The 15,708-nt window shown below is 57.7% G+C and overlaps 1 protein-coding gene across 3 annotated transcripts in view; it reads left to right on the top strand.

The window, feature by feature from the left end:
- Positions 1–15,364, top strand: part of JDP2 (Jun dimerization protein 2) — a 42,630-nt gene extending 27,266 nt beyond the window's left edge. For all 3 annotated transcript variants that reach the window (XM_056133849.1, XM_056133850.1, XM_056133851.1), the window contains exons 3-4: positions 6,595–6,699; positions 15,151–15,364. In XM_056133849.1, coding sequence (XP_055989824.1) covers positions 6,595–6,699; positions 15,151–15,336 — 291 coding nt within the window. In that variant the 3' untranslated portion in view covers positions 15,337–15,364. The remainder of the gene's footprint in view (positions 1–6,594; positions 6,700–15,150) is intronic.
- Positions 15,365–15,708: the final 344 nt, after the last annotated feature.

Here is a 15,708-nt window from a genome sequence, read left to right as displayed (position 1 = left end):
CCCAGCCTGGAGCGGGTCACACTCAGGCACATCTCTCAGGAGGAGATGCTTAGCTCTGGTCCATGCACAGGCTGAGAGTGAGAACCTAAGACCAGGGAAGAGCGGGGTGGATGATGAATGTCCAGTGTTGCAGGAAAATGGGCCCCAAAGCTGGATTCACAGAATCCTACCTGGCACATGAATGGAGCTTGGACTCCATCAAGGGGACCATGGTGCCCCCCTCAGGCCACTTACGACCCTGCCAGGGTTTTCCAAAGAACCCTGCAGTGGCACTGCTGAGGGTGGGCTTCCTGGGCCTGGAGGCCGTCTTGGAGGTGTTCCAGGCGGAAGTGCTCCTGAGAGGAGGTGGGGGTGATGGAACAAACATGGGAAGCCCGTCAGAGGGAGAGGTAAAATGTCAAGTCAGCCTGCTCAGCTGGCCTGGGATGGAGAGGCCCAGGGGAGGGGCTGCTCCTTCTACCCCAGAGACTTGGAGGAGCTGGGGGTCCGACAGGTGAGTCTGCAGGTGGTGGTCGGATATCTAGCCCAGTGTTCACATCACTGAGGTGGGAGTGCGCCCCCGAGGGTGCCCCTGGGTAGTGCCCAAAGCGAGAGGTCAGCAACCATCCAATGACAGGCTCCCAGGAGCCAGCAGCATGGCGGAGGGCCGGGAAAAAGGAGGGTAGGGCTCAGAGGAGGAGGAGGATAGGTGGCCAGGGCTGCAGCCAGGCTAGAGCAAGAGGGACACCAGGAGGCCTGAGTCAGGTGGCCTTGGCATTGATGGTGAGGAGTGGGCTCCAGTTGTGGGCATCCATTCCCTGGGACTCAGTTTCCCCATGTGTCAGATCTGGGGACAGGACTTAGTGCCTGCTAAGAGCCCTTTCCTGACTCTAAGCACCTGTGAAATGACTCATTTTTGTTGGTTTTTGTTTGTTTGTTTGTTTGTTTGTTTTCATTTTGAGTCGCACCTGGCAATGCATAGGGGTTACTCCTGGCTCTGCACCAGTAATTACCTCTGGCAGTGCTCAGGAGACCATATGGAATGTTGGAGATCCAACTCAGGTCAGCCACATGCAAGGCAAACACCCTACCCACTGTACTACCGCTCTGACCCAGAAATGGCTATTTTTAATGCTTCTTTTAAAAGGGAAAGAGATGTCCTTCCCACACCCCCCACCGAATCCCATCAAGTCACTGCTGGCCCTGGAGTCTGGATGAATAAAAACCCAGGGGGAAGCTGGAGAGGGGGAACAGAAATGAAGGTGTTTGCATCGCAAGTGGTAGGGTTTACCCCTGAGCACAGAGCCTGGACAGCCGCTGAGCACTGCCAGATGTGAGCCCTTTACTCTCCAGCCAGTTTCCCCTACACGCACACCAGAGGAAGGGGCCAGGGATGTTTCATGCTTCGCACCTGCATGACCCTGGGGTTTGGGGTTTTTGTTTTGCTTTCTGAGTCACACCCAGTGATGCTCAGGACTCACACTCCTGGCTCTGCACTCGGGAATTATTCCTGGCCGTGCTCAGGGGACCATATGGGTTACTGGGGAATTGAACCTAGGTTGACCACGTGCAAGTCAAACGCTCTCCTTCTGGACTAGCGCTCCGGTCCAAGATCCTGGGTTTGATCCTGCGTCATCCTCCCAGCACTGGACTCCACAAACAACCAGGACTCCAGGGAAGTCAGGAGAAAGAACTCTGGGGATATCACAGACCCACCCAAGCTGTTTAAGGCAGTGATGCCCAAGTCAGCGGACTCCACCCCACTGTGCCTCAGTTTCCTGCCTGTAAGATGAAGCCTCCGGTGACCCTGAAAGATACAGGAAGCTGGTGCAGAGCTGGGGGACTGTATTTATTAATGGTGACCCCCCAGGACGGGAGCAGGAACAGATGGGCTCAGAGTCACAGAGCTGGGCATGGAGGTGACTAGAACTAGGTGTCTGGTGACCAATCCCACTGGGCACTGATGCTGGCCCCGGAGTCCTCCCATGAGCAGTCCCAGCCTGGCCAGCACCAGGACTTGGGGTTTTGTTTGCCTCCCGGCCTCCTTTCCAAAGTGGGCCTCAAAGATGAAGGATGATATGGGTCTCACTCATAGCTGACCCCTGTTTGAACCCTGTACACCCTCAATGGTCCCCAAGTTCTGCCAGGAGTGACCCCTGAGCACAGAGCCAGGAATAAGCCCAAGCACCGCTGGGTATGACCCAAAACAAACAAACAAAACCCCCAGGAATTCATTGCCAACGTTAAAAAATGGAGGAGTTGCACTTAAAAATTTCTATTTCCACTTTGTCCTCAACACGGACCATCTGACAGCCCTGGGCTTCCATGGCTCTGAGGTGTCCACCCACCTCCCTCTCTCATGCTTGCTCAGCCCCTGCGTCTGCAACGCCAGCCTCAGACTGACCATTTGTCTTGAACTTCCCCTCCTGCAACCCTGTCCCTCAGATCCCGAGACGGTCCAGTATTTTGCAGCCAGGCCAGACTCATGGTGGTTGGGAGGGCATTCAAGGGCCTGGCAGAGGGGAGGGGAGGGGAGAGAAGGGGGGGGGGGGGGTACAGGCTTTCCAGCAACTCAGCCCCTGGGAACCGGCCTTGGCACCCCGTGACCAGGGGTGTTGGACGGGCGCCCTGGGGTCTTCCCATGTCTCCCTGGGCCAATGAGAAGAGGTTAGACGGGACTTGGGGTCGGGCCCAGCTGGCTGGCAGAGGTCTTGCCCCTGGCCTGCCTCGCTGTGTTGGTTTGGGGGTGGGGGGCTGGGCGGCTCCACGGCCCCTGGCTCACAGCAGCCAGTGTTTATGTGGGGGAATGTCTGGTATGTTTGGTATTTGGGTGTTTACTTCCCAGGGTGCTTATGGGTCCCTGGTGTTGAAACAAGGCTCCTCCACTTGAGTGAGCGGGAGGGAGGACCCTAGTGGGCCGGCCTGTCCCTGGGAGGTGGGGACTGTGGGCTGCTGGGCCAGTTTGGCTCAGTGCCCAGATGCACCCACCCCATCAGGTCCCCTTTCTATGCCAGGCTTTGCCTTTGTGGGTGGGGGCGGAGGCAGGGTGTGTCCAAGGCAGCTCTCCCCTCCCCACCTCACCTGGGAAGGCGGCGGCAGCAGGGACCCTTTTGGGGTCACCGGCCCTGGACTGGGGCTCAGCCCTGGGGCCACCATGCAGCCTGGCCTGGGTGACACCTTCTGCTCCACAGACTCAGAGAGGTCAAGGACCCTGCCCAGGGACACACAGTGGTCTGTCAGCTGGGGGAATCTCATCTGATGCTCCCTGCCTCCCTGCTGGGGTGGCTCAGCCAGGAGTCTTGTCCCAGGGGGATTGGTGTGGTCATAGGGTTTCAGGGCCCTTTCTTGCCTTCTTCAGAGATGCCATCCCTCTACCAGTGTCCATTTCCCACCACCAATGACCCCAGTTTCCCTCCCGCTACCCCCCATCCCGCCTCTCTCTCGCTCTCTCTCTCTCTCATCCTTTTACTGCTGCTAGAGCCCATGCTGTCTCTCCAGAGTCCAGGTTCCGTTCATTCATTCTGGTTCCGTTCATCCATGTGACTGCTCCTGAGTTCCTCTCCTTGGCGGTTTCCCCCACCCGCTGGGGTGAAGACAGGCCACTGACCTAAGCAACGTCACAGTGGGATGTTGACAGGCACTCACAGCCCTCCACATAGCCCAGAATAGCAGTCATTCTGTTGAGCATTGAAAGGTGCTTCCTGGAAGAGGTGTCCTCCTCCTTGAAGCTTGAGTAAGAGTTTTCAACTGAGTGGGAAAGGAAGGTCCTCCTCTCTCGGCTTGTCCAGGCCTGCCTTGCTTGCTGGACAAGGGTGATCGTTTTGGAGGAGAGCATCAATGTGGTTGGAGAGATGGACTCTCTGGGCCTGTCTGATGCCCTGGATGGATGGATCTGTCTCTCTGTCTGTCTCTCTGTCTGCCTCTGTCTCTGTCTCTCTCTCTCTGTGCTGAGGAGGCAGCCCAGGGCCTCACAGGGGCCGGGCAAGTTCTCTACTGCTGAGACACGTGCCTGATCTTCACGCCCACAGCTGCGGCCCCCTGAACCCTGAAGCATCTGCTGATCAGGTTGCCTTGCTCTGCCTGCCCCCCACTCAGTGTGGGAGGAGGGCTGGGAGTGGCCGAACCCAGGTTGCACACATCACCCTTGGCAGTTTGTGGGCAAACCCTCTTGGCAGGCGGGAGATTGCGCTGCTGGCCACTTCCTCCAGTGCCGTCCCTGGGCCTGTCGTCACGGTTACCCCGGGGGGCCCCCCTGTCAGGGGTGAGGTGGTGGAGGTGAGGGCGGAATGGGTTTTGTCAGGTTTCTGTTTTCCCAGAAGCAGGTCAGCCAGAGGAGCTGTCACTTCTGGGTGGGTTTCGGAGGAGGCCGGGGGTCTGCGAGGTGCCTGGGTGTGGCGGTGTTGACATGACCTCCTCCCTCTCCTCCTCCTCTCCCACTGCCTCCTCGGGGGTAAGGGAGAAGCTGAGAGGGGATGCAGGGAGGAGGGGCTGGCTCCAGGCCGAGACCCTCAGCCCCAGCAGGCTGGGAGCGCACCCAGAGAGGCTTTTATTTTCCTGGCCCGAGGCCCCTTCCTCCCTTGTTCCAGGTTTGGGGCAGCCAGCATCACCCTCCCTGGCTGAGATGTGAGGGAATTGGCAAGCGCGGGGCAATTCAATGCCTCCTCTGCTGGCCTCCAAGCTCAGCTGTCCCCAGCCCCGCTGGTCTGTGTGTGTGTGTGTGTGTGTGTGTGCCAATTCAGCGCCTCGTCTGCTGGACTCCACACTGCCGTGCCCAGCCCCCGCTGGTCTGTGTGTGTTCCAGATTCTTCTGGAAGGTCCTGGACAGCGAGAGACACCATATCAAATGATCCTGCTGGGCTGGGGGGTTTGTGTGGACAAGAGCAAGAGCAGGACCGTGGACGCCAGGGAGAGCCGCGCTGGGCCGATGCTGGCCCTGCCATTTCCTAGTTGGGAGGCACCCTGGGCTTACATCTGTGTCACGGGACCAGCCTGTCACATCCTCCTAAAGTCTTTGTGGCGATTCCATGATCTGTGGGGGAAGCAGAAAACACCACAGATTTTGTTCTTGCTGGTAGCGCAAAGCTCACTGCAGTTGGAAAGTTGCGTTGGTGGCCGGGCCTCAGCTCAGTGGCTTTGCGTGCGGGAGCCCTGGGTTTATTTTCCAGCACGCAGCTCTGCCGGGTGCCCCGTGGATTCGGGCCTCCTGCTTTTTGTTCGAGAAAGGAGGAGTGTGTGTGCATGGTGAGGGGAACACCCAGCCATATTCAGGGCTTGCTCCTGGCTCTGTGCTCATGGATCACTTTTGGATGGCCTGGGGAGACCACATATGAGGTGCTGATGATGGACCCTGAGCCAGCTGCATGCAGGGCCCAAGCCCTCCCCACAGTACAATTGCTCTGGCCCCTGGGTCTGATTTTTTTCTATTTATTTATTTATTTTTTTATTAGTGAAGCACCATGAGGTACAGTTGTAGACTTACAAACTTTCATGCTTGGGTTTCAGTGATACAATGATCGAGTAGCCATCCCTCCACCAGCGCCCATTCTCCACCACCAAGGATCCTAGTAGCCCTCCCCCCACACACCCCGTCCCCCCATCCCGCCTCTGTGGCAGGGCATTCCCTTTTGCTCTCTCCTTTAGGGTGTTGTAGTTTGCAATAGAGGTATTGAGTAGCCATTGTGTTCAGTCTATAGTCTACTTTCAGCACGCATCTTGCATCCCAAGCGAGTCCTCCAAACACCCTTTACTTGGTGTTCCCTTCTCTATCTGAGCTGCCTTTTGGGTCTGAATTTTTTAGATGGTGGATATTCTTCAGGGTCCCAGAGGAGAAGTGGATCTCGGCGGGGTGGGGGTGGAGGGTCTCTGCTATGTCCTGTGTGGAGGCGGCTCCTTCCGAGCACGTCTCCTGGACCCAGAAGCACTCACAGAAGCAGAGCACGGGTGAAAAGCAGGTGTGAGGCTGGAGCGAGAGCACGGGGAGTTTAGGCGCTAACCTTGCATGAGGCGGGCCCTGAGCACACTCTCTCAAGTGTGGCCCCAATTCACTCTGCTCCTCCCAAACTAGTGAAAGTCAGGTGGGGCGCTGGGAAGGTGGAGACGGAGCCCAGGGGCCTTGAGAGAGGGCCTGGACATCTGGGAGCTGGATGAGGGTGGGGAGGAATGTGTGGGCTCTGATCTGCCAGGATGTGCCGACAGGGCGTCCCTCGGACCCAGTGGCCTGGAAAACAGTATCCAGAGCACAGGGCAGGACACAGCAGGACTGATGGGCATCGCCTGATGCAGGACTCTGCTGGCATCCAGGTGACCCCGCTCCTCGGGGACACAGACTCCTCCTGGAGACCCCTGCTGCCTCCAAGGGTCCGGGAGGGGGTAGGCTGTGTGTCCATCTGTCCCAGGGCCCAGGAGGGGCCAGACTGTGTCCATCTGTCCCATGGTCCAGGAGGGGCGAGGCTGTGTGTCCATCTGTCCAGGGCCCACAAGGGGCCAGGCTGTGTGTCCATCTCCCTAGCGCTCGCCTCTGTCCCGGGGAGGGGCCCGTCCAGCCTGCCGAGTCAGAGGGCAATTGTCCTGCGGGTGGGCCCCCTTGGCCTGACCAGTGGCTCTTTGCCCTCACAGCTTGACGAGGAAGAGGAGCGGAGGAAAAGGCGGCGGGAGAAGAACAAGGTGGCGGCGGCCCGCTGCCGGAACAAGAAGAAGGAGCGGACGGAGTTCCTGCAGCGGGTGAGCAGGCAGCGGGCCGGGGGGTGCCTGGCCCCACTGTGGGGCATTGAGGGATGTCAACAGTGCTGGCTCCTGCCCAGGCCATTGGCTGCTCCTCCCTGACTCCCCTCCCCGCGACCCCTGAACCAAGACAACCTGGGGGCCCCCCGGGGCTGAACAGAGGTGGGAGGAGCAAAGTTCCTTCCCTGGTTCTGATGGACCCAACATCCCAGCTCCAAGGCTCCCCTTCTGGTGCTGCCCCACACACGTGTCCCCGCATGTGGCCAGTCCGCCATCCCCTGAAAGTGGCCTGCTGGTATCGGGTGGCACAGGAGCTGGGGCAATGGCTGCATGGCTCTCAGCTCTCCCAGTCTCTCTGGGGCCTGAGGGTCCCGCCTGACCTACCTTGCCTTGTGACTGAACAACAGCACCCACGCAGCCATGCCACAAGCACCACACATTGGGCGGCAGCCTGGAATAGTCCCCACCTGCTGCTCAGCCAGCCGCCGGAGCGAGTACCATGCCCAGGGCGTTGTGTGTGTGTGTGTGTGTGTGTGTGTGTGTTGTGTGTGTGTCCTCTTGCTGAGTTGGACTCCTTAGCATCCGCAGCCGGAGGAGACAATACAGCCCCGTGAGGGCAAGTTTCTGAGGTCTGAGCCCAGGGCTTAAGCTTGAAAACACTTTTCAGAACTCCACCAGCTTTCTCTAATTTATTCATTCGCGGGAGGGCTGAGGCCACACCTGGCAGAGCTCAGGGCTTACTCCTGGCTCTGTGCTCAGGGGTTATTTACGTGTGCTGGGGATGGAACTCGGGTTGGCTGTATCCAAGACACCCTCCCCCTCCCCTCCTTGTTTTTTCTTTTGCTTATTTCTTTGCTGGGCTGGAGCGATAGCACCACGGATAGGGCGTTTGCCTTGCACGCGGCCAACCCGGCTGATCCAGGTTCGATTCCTCTGCCCCTCTCAGAGAGCCCGGCAAGCTACCAAGAGTATTTTGCCTGCACAGCAAAGCCTGGCAAGCTCCCCGTGACATATTCCATATGCCAAACACAGTAACAAGAAGTCTCACAATGGAGACGTTACTGGGCTCACTCGAGCTAATCGATGAACAATGGGAAGTCAGTGCTACAGTGCTATTTCTTTGCTGATTAGCATTTTTGTTTCTGTGGGGCCACACCTGGCAGTGTCCAGTGACTACTCCTTACCCAGTGCTTAGGGATTTTTCCTGGCGGTATCTGGGGGCCCAGGCAGTTCCAGGGATCAAACAAAGGCTTTCTACCTTCAAACTGTGTGCTCCAGCCCTCATGCTTGGCTCTGCAGCCCGATTTGTGGGAAAGCATTTTTCTTTCTTTTTTTTCTTTCCTAAGATCTCACAGCGTTTATTTTTATTTATTTATTAGTGAAATTCACAAGGCGCTCCCATCCCCCTCTCACGCGTGGGCTGGAGCGATAGCACAGAGGTAGGGCGTTTGCCTTGCACGCAGCCAACATGGCCGACCCGAGTTCTATTCCTCTGCCCCTCTCGGAGACCCCGGCAAGCTACCGAGAGTATCTCGCCCGCATGGCAGAGCCTGGCAAGCTCCCCGTGACGTATTCAATATGCCAAACACAGTAACAACAGAGTCTCCAATGGAGACGTTACTGGGCCTGCTTAAGCATTAGTGAAACACCATGAGGTATAGTTATAGACTTACAATTTTTTGTGCTTGGGTTTCAGTTATACAATGATCAAGTACCCATCCCTCCACCAGTGCCCATTTTCCACCACCACGGGTCCCAGTATCCCACCCTGCCTCTGTGGCAGGGCATTCCCTTTTGTTCTCTCTCTCTCCTTTTGGATGCTGAGGTTTGCAAGAGAGGCATTGAGTGGCAATCATGTTTGGTCTATAGTCTACTTTCAGCAGGGAAAGCATTTTTCTGTGCGTATTAGTACCCTTGCGGGCGAGATACTCTCGGTAGCTTGCTGGGCTCTCCCTGGCAAGCTCCCCATGACGTATTCAATATGCCAAACACAGTAACAACAAGTCTCGAAATGGAGATGTTACTGGGCCCGCTCGAGCAAATTGATGAACAACCGGAGGACAGTGATTAAGTACCCAGAACCATGCAGGGTCTTTGGGGGCACTCAGGAAGGAGCAGACAGTCTAGGAACGGGACGGGGGTGGGGGAGCGGAGGGCTGGTCTGATCTCAATCTCCTCGGAGGATCTCAGGGTGTCTCCTCCTTGTAGTAAGTGGACAGCAGGATCCAAGTGCCCATCTCTGAGCTATGGGCATCGAGGAAAGACAGGCCAGTGGTTATCTCAGGACAGAGGGACACTCCCTGAACCAGAAGGCCCTAGGGCAGGGGATGGTGCCCTAGCCCAGGCTGGGCACTCCTGAGAATTTCCTCAGACAGGTTTCACGTGGGTCTTGAGGAGGTGGGTAAGGGACACGTGCCCTACCCCCAGCCCTGCCAGAACCGAGAAGCCTGTGCTCAGCTGATCTTTAGCGTTTGTCAGAATCAGACAAGGGATGCTGAGGAGCATCCGGTAGTTACGAGCGCCATCAGCACCCAGCAAAGGGAGGCAGCTGTTCACCTGGCCTGGAGCTCTTGTCTCACGCTCCTATGTGCCCAGCCACCCCTGTCTCCTTTGCTCACACCCCACTCTAGGAGCCGAGCTCAGGAGATTCCCCACCCACCGTAGAGCCAGCCCCCAGCTTCGAGGACTCAGGTGGGCAGCCTGCCCAGGCTCACTCTTCTTGCTGGAGCCATTCATTCATGTGTTGGTCCCTCTGCCCAGCCGCCAAGGGACTGGCATGAGCCCACCAGCCCATGGCATGCGAGCTGCATCCATCCAGAGGGCCCCATCACAGAGGAGGCTGAGGTATCAGACAGGATCCCGAGCTCATACGATGAAGGGCAGGGATGGAGGGGACAGCAAGGGCAGGGGGGATAGAGGGCAGTTACCAGGGGGTCTTAACGGGGTCGTTAGGAACTGGAAGGAGTGTGTGGCTGGGCCACAGGGGACAAGTGGGACAACGTAGCCCCTGACTTCCTGCTGTGTGAAGTGGCCGTCGGTATCAGCTTGTTGGGGCAGGTCCAGTGATCACAAGCATCCTCTTTCCTGGGGGTTTCCTGTAGGGTCTGATGTTCCTACAGAGCCCTAAGGGTGGGATTCCGGGGGCAGAGGGCACACAGGAGAGAGCCCCCTGGCTGTGGCATCGGATGCTGGGTGGGGTGCCCAAACACACAGGGGGCAGATCATACTGTGCCCTGTGCGTGGTGGTGTCCCCACACAAGGAACCAGGAAGCCGCTCTGTGTAGGCTGAGTTCCAGTCTCCCTCCACCCCAGAAGCAGCAGCATGGGGCTGGAGTGATAGTATAGCGGGTAGGGCGTTTGCCTTGCACATGGCCGACCCGGGTTCGATTCCCAGCGTCCCATATGGTCCCCCAAGCCCTGCCAGGAGTGATTCCTGAGTGCATAAGCCAGGAGTAAGCCCTGTGCATCACTGGGTGTGACCCAAAAAGCAAAAAAATAAATAAAAAGTAGTACCACATGCCCACACACCTGGGGATTGTCTAGCCAATGAGCTGTACAGGTGATGTACGTAGTTGGAAGGCTCAGGGAGACAGAGAGAGAGAGGCTGAGAATAGCCCTGCAGTGCACGCTTTGTATGTGGGAGCCCCGGGTGAGCTACCCTGAGCACTGCCAGGAGTGACCTCCCCCAACACACACAAAAAGCACTGGGAGTCACCCCCAAGCACTGCCAGTGTGATCCAAAGCCAACAAACCCCACACAGACAGACGTATGATGTATGTCTGCCCTAAAGTGTCTCTCCTTCCCGACGCTTGGACATGCCGCCCATCCCTTGAGCCTAGCCAGGTGTGCCCCCACCCATCCCCCACGCACACTCAGCATCCCACAGAGGTCCCTTCAGGCCTCCATCTGGAGCTGCCTCTCCAGGTTGCCTGGGCTGTTAATTGGCCCGCGTGCTTGGGGGACCTAGCGAGCAAGAGTCTGGACTTCAATTCAGACTTGGATTAGGGTCTCTTCGACTTCAGAGGCAGCGCAAGGCTTCTTCCTGGCGCTTTCTAGAAGTTGCGTGTCTATGCACCTGCATCAGAGTGCAGTAATGTCGTCACGGTCATCAGAATTTTTTTTGGGGGGGGGGTCACACATGATGATGAAACAGGGGTTACTCCTGGCTCATGTACTCAGGAATCACTCCTGGCAGTGCTCGGGAGACCATATAGGATGCTGGGAATCGAACCTGGGTCAACCGCGTGCAAGGCAACCGCCCCACCCGCTCTGCTATTGTTCTAGCTCTGATCATTAGAATCTTAATGCGCCGAGTTCCTCCCCTTCTCAATTTTTCTGGGAGAAAGCTGAGGCCCATCGAGGGGCAAGTGCTGTGGGTGGCTAAGGTCGCACAGGCAGTGAGAAACCCCCCGCCCCCTTCCCTATGCTCCCCACGGCCGAGCAGGTGACACTTGGACACAACCTCCTGTTCCCTAGGCCATCACCCATAGCCACCAGAAGGCGAGATGATGTGACTAGTTGGATGCCAGTAGCTGTTTCCACCTCTTAATTGACACATGAACCCCACGTGGGGCGGCAAACGGATCAGGTAGCTGCTGGCCTGAAGCCACACACCACGCCTTCAGCCACGGCGGGAACGGGATTGTTCTGAGCTCAGCACTGGCTTGCACAACCGGTCACGCTCACCAGGGGTGACGCGCTGGCCAGAGAAGGAAACGGAACAAAGACGCAGACTTTTACCTCCCACAGTCCGGCCAGGCCAAGCTCGGGGCTGCATCCTAGCAGTGCGTGTTCCTGTGGGAACAAGGTGCCTTTGGCCAGCCGCTGGGTCTTTCCTGGGCTGCCCTCCCAGAAGGCAGAACTATTGGACGGTCTGTGCCAGACACTGCCCTCGAACCTCCTCTTAGATTCATATATCAAAACTGCGGCCACACCTCATGGCGCTGGAGGGCAGGGAGGGCCTGCCGGGCCTCACACAGGCTCCACACCGGCTGCCGGCAATCGGCTCTTCATTTTGTTTCTGGGCCACACCTGGTGGTGCTGGGGGCACTCCCCAGCCGTTCGTGCCAGGGATCACCGCCCACCTGCCAAGCCTGCTGAAGCCCTTGGAGCGAGCCACCCACCACCACCGTCCTTGCCCTTCCTGCCCCCTGGCCCGCCCCCCACAGCTCTCAGTCCTCTGCATCCTCCAAATCCAGCCCATCCCCACAAGCTTTCAAGTTCTCTTTGAACCCACCTCCTCCTCAGCCTCCCTCTCCCTCTAGTCTCTTGCTCACAGATGAAAGTCAGAAGTCCTTAAGCTTCCCTAAACCAGGGATTTAAGCGAGCGCTTTCCCCAGGGGAATCCCCTTCATCTCCAGGATCATCCTCCTCTTTTTTCCAGATGCGAGAGCTGAGCCCAGAGAATAAAAGTGTGGGAGACGCCTTCACCCCCGAACGTCTCTCCCAGCCCCGCTCTAAATCCTCCTTCCTGGTCTACACCCTCCCGTGTGTCCTAGGGGCACCCCCCCCCCAGTCCCAGTGGAAAATTTTGATCTCCCCAAAACAACCTCAGTCTCCCTCATGCCTCCACCTGCCACGGTCAGCTTGATGCCAAGGCCAGAGCCCTGGGCTGGGCCCCAGAGGCTCTCCAGAGGTTGCCTGGCTGCCGGGCACCGGCTGCTTACCCTGGGCTCTGCCCTGCTCTTTGGCACCTCCTTCCTCCCCAGCGAGTGCTCCGCGCGGTGGGTTGAACTGACGCTTGGAGGGCAGAGACGCCGAGGGGGGTGGGAAGGTGCCGTGAGGCCGGGGCTGTGGCTTGGGGGCAGGCCGAGGTGCTGCGTTTCACCTCACGGAGAGAAAGTGAAAGCCCAGAGCTTGTCTGTGTGAAGCGGGAGGCCAGGTGGTCAGAGGGTTTGGGAGTCCCAATGAGCAGGGGCGAGGACGGGGCACAGGCTCTCCGTTTTGTGTGGGGTCTCTGCAGCCCTCAGAGCTTGCTCAAATCAGAATTCCAACGGCAGAGCACCAATGGCACCGCCAACCCCTGTCCTCACCTCCCTGGGGTTTCTTTCCCCTCTTTCGAGTCTGGTCACCAGATGCCACTCAGAGGCCTGAGGGCAGCAGTCAGTCCCGCCCTGAGAGGAAGAGGCAGCCCTGGGGGCTGTGGGGGCCTCGCCCAGACACCCCAGAGGGAGGTGGCTCAGCCCTGTGTCCAGCCAGGTTGCAGGACAGGCTGTCGTCGGGAGGGGTCTTCCGCAACCCACCTGACTCTCCACACACCGTGGTTAAGTGGCTGAGCCGGTTCTCCAGGGCTGTGGATATCTGCTAGGGTGGGTGTTCAGACCCTCACCCGCTGCCGCCCTCTAGAGCCCGGGAGCGCTCCCTGCTCCTGTCAGCTCTTGGGCCCACAGGAAGCTCTGCCCAGAGAACAGAGCACGTATGCACACAGAGGACCGTGGGTTCTGGGTTTTTTTGCAGGGGAGGGGTCACACCTGGCAGGGATTGAACCTGGCCTTACCCACTCTACTCCCTCTCCGGCCTCAGAACCCTGGGTTCTAATCCTTGCACCGTATAACCTCCAGCCCACCTGGTGGCCACTTTTCCCCCAGAATGAATAACGTGTTGGATAACTTTTTTTTCCCCCATTCAGGCACTTTCTTTTCTGTTTGACCCCTGAGCTGGCGTGTCCGTCATATTCCTCATTATGCAAAGACAAGCGACCCGGCAAACCCCCCCCCCGCCACTCAGATCCCCAAGCCTTCCTTCCTTTGCCCTGCTGGGCTGGGAAGCTCATTGGAAACCTCGGCTGAGGTGGAGCCGAGACCTGGTTTCAGATGGAGAGGGGGATGGGGAGGCCCTTCCCATGGGCAAAGCGTGATGACAAGGCATAGAAAAAGGCTCTTTAGGAGGCCGGAGGCCGGGAAGCAAATTTCCAGGAGAAATTACATGATCTTCCTGTGTGCAAATCCCACGCAGGGATTACACGTGAAAGGATGTTCGTGGGCTCTCTGGGCAGCTCTCTCTCGCCGCCCGCATTTGATGCTCTTGAGACGCTTCCCCACCTGGGCCAGCTGTTGGCCTTGGACGGATGGAGGAAGAATGAGGGCCCGGCTGCTCGCTGATTGGTTGCCATTTACCCAGTCCCTCGTCTCTCCCAGCTCTCTCCAACCCTCTCTCTCTGTCTCTCTCTAACCGCACAATTCTTTCTTCCCACAGTATCCGTCTCCTCTCTCTCTCTCTCTCTCTCTCTCTCTGCTGTCTCCGTAACCATCTCTCCTTCAATCCCCTCTCCTTCAATCAATCCATCCCTTTCTCCCCGAAGCTTTCGTATCCTCTCACCACGCCTCCCAACCCCGCCTCCCCACGGGAAGCGTGATCAAAAATGTTTTTCCAGTCTCCCCAACCACCTGCAGCCCACGAGGGCAAAACAGCCCTTCAGGTGTGTTTCTCCTCTCCTTAGACCTGCAACTTAATTAACATCTTTAATTCTCCTTCCTAATGCTTACCATTCTGCATGGACACAGTAATAGACACTTTTAGGCTTATAGGGTGACTCTCCCGGGGACATCTCACCACAGACTCAAACTCCAGTGCTCAGACTCCAAATCGATCTTCCCTAACCCCAGCAAGGTCCAAATTTAGTTGTTACTTTTGGATCGTGACAACATTTATCCATGACCAAGCTCTTAACTAATAGTTGAGCATTAGGGCACGTTGGCCAGGCCCATCTCGATGCCAGGGTAGCTCATAGCTCACTCCTTGCCCTGGGTCTATCCAGTCCCTCATCGGGACCCTGATTTTGGGGATCTAAGAAGGGAAACTGAGGCTGAACTTGAGAGAGCAGATGTCCAGGAGGTAATCGACCTCCTGATTAACCTTCAGATAATCAGTTGATTATCTGAAGTCAATCAACTCCCAAGCCACAGTCTGCCTTTTTAACTGTCTTCCTGTATCCATACAAAAAGCAACTGATCTGAAATAATTACCTTGCAAAAGACATTAAGGAGAAGAGAAAGACAATATTTACAAGTCAGAGTCTGATCAGAAGACAAAGGTAATTGACAGGTTGGGGGGCCGTCAACAAACACAAGCTTCCAGCGGCCAGGGAAGAAGGGCAAACCAACATTATCCTACACTCCTGGACTCGTCACCACAGCACACACCTAACACCACCCCCAATTCTGACTCAGATGTCCCCACCTGTAGTTATCATACCCCAGGGCCCTAACCATGGACCATTCTATCTTCTGTGGATCACTATGGTGCCATTCTCCAGCCCAACTTTCTCGTGCAAAGGCCCTGGGGTCAATGCCCTGCTCAGTCTTTTTGGAGCAGCCCAGGTGGGGAGAGACACGAGCCCAGCTAGTCCCAGGATATGACCCAGCCCTCCCGACAGGTGACCCAGAGGCAGGATGCGCACTCCCTGGCAGGGGCACGCTCCAAGCCCCATCTCTATGTCTGCCCCCCACCAGGAATCCGAGCGGCTAGAACTCATGAACGCTGAGCTGAAGACCCAGATAGAGGAGCTGAAGCAGGAGCGGCAGCAGCTCATCCTGATGCTGAACCGGCACCGCCCCACCTGCATCGTCCGGACGGACAGCGTGAAGACGCCTGAGGCTGAAGGCAACCCGCTGCTGGAGCAGCTGGAGGAGAAGTGAGCATGGGCTGGGAGGACGCCCAGGAGGAGGAGGAAGAGGAGGAGGAGGAGGAGGAGGAGGAGGAGGAGAAGGAGGAGGAGCAGCGTGAGGAGGAAAGAGGGAGGAGCTCCCGGCGGGCCCTTCCTCCACGCCTGCAGAGACATTTTACCAGCCTCACCGGGCTTTCTCAAGAAACTCCTGTCCGCTGACACCCCCCCCCACGCCCCCCACCCTCCCCCCACCCCTGGAGGACCAAGCGCTGAGACCAAAGTAGACTCCTGGGGGGGGTGGAGGTGGGTGACGGGGTGGGCGTGGGGAGGCGGTCCAGCCAGCCCCGGCTTGGAGGAGCCAGGACAGAGGCGTCCAGGGGCCAGGAGAGAGACACCTGCCTCC

The sequence above is a fragment of the Sorex fumeus genome, unplaced genomic scaffold (genome assembly GCF_029834395.1).
Source record: "Sorex fumeus unplaced genomic scaffold, SorFum_2.1 ptg000098l, whole genome shotgun sequence".
Taxonomy (NCBI): domain Eukaryota; kingdom Metazoa; phylum Chordata; class Mammalia; order Eulipotyphla; family Soricidae; genus Sorex; species Sorex fumeus.
The sequence above is the reverse complement of the archived record's forward strand: the minus strand, read 5'-3'. Positions and strand labels throughout refer to the sequence as shown.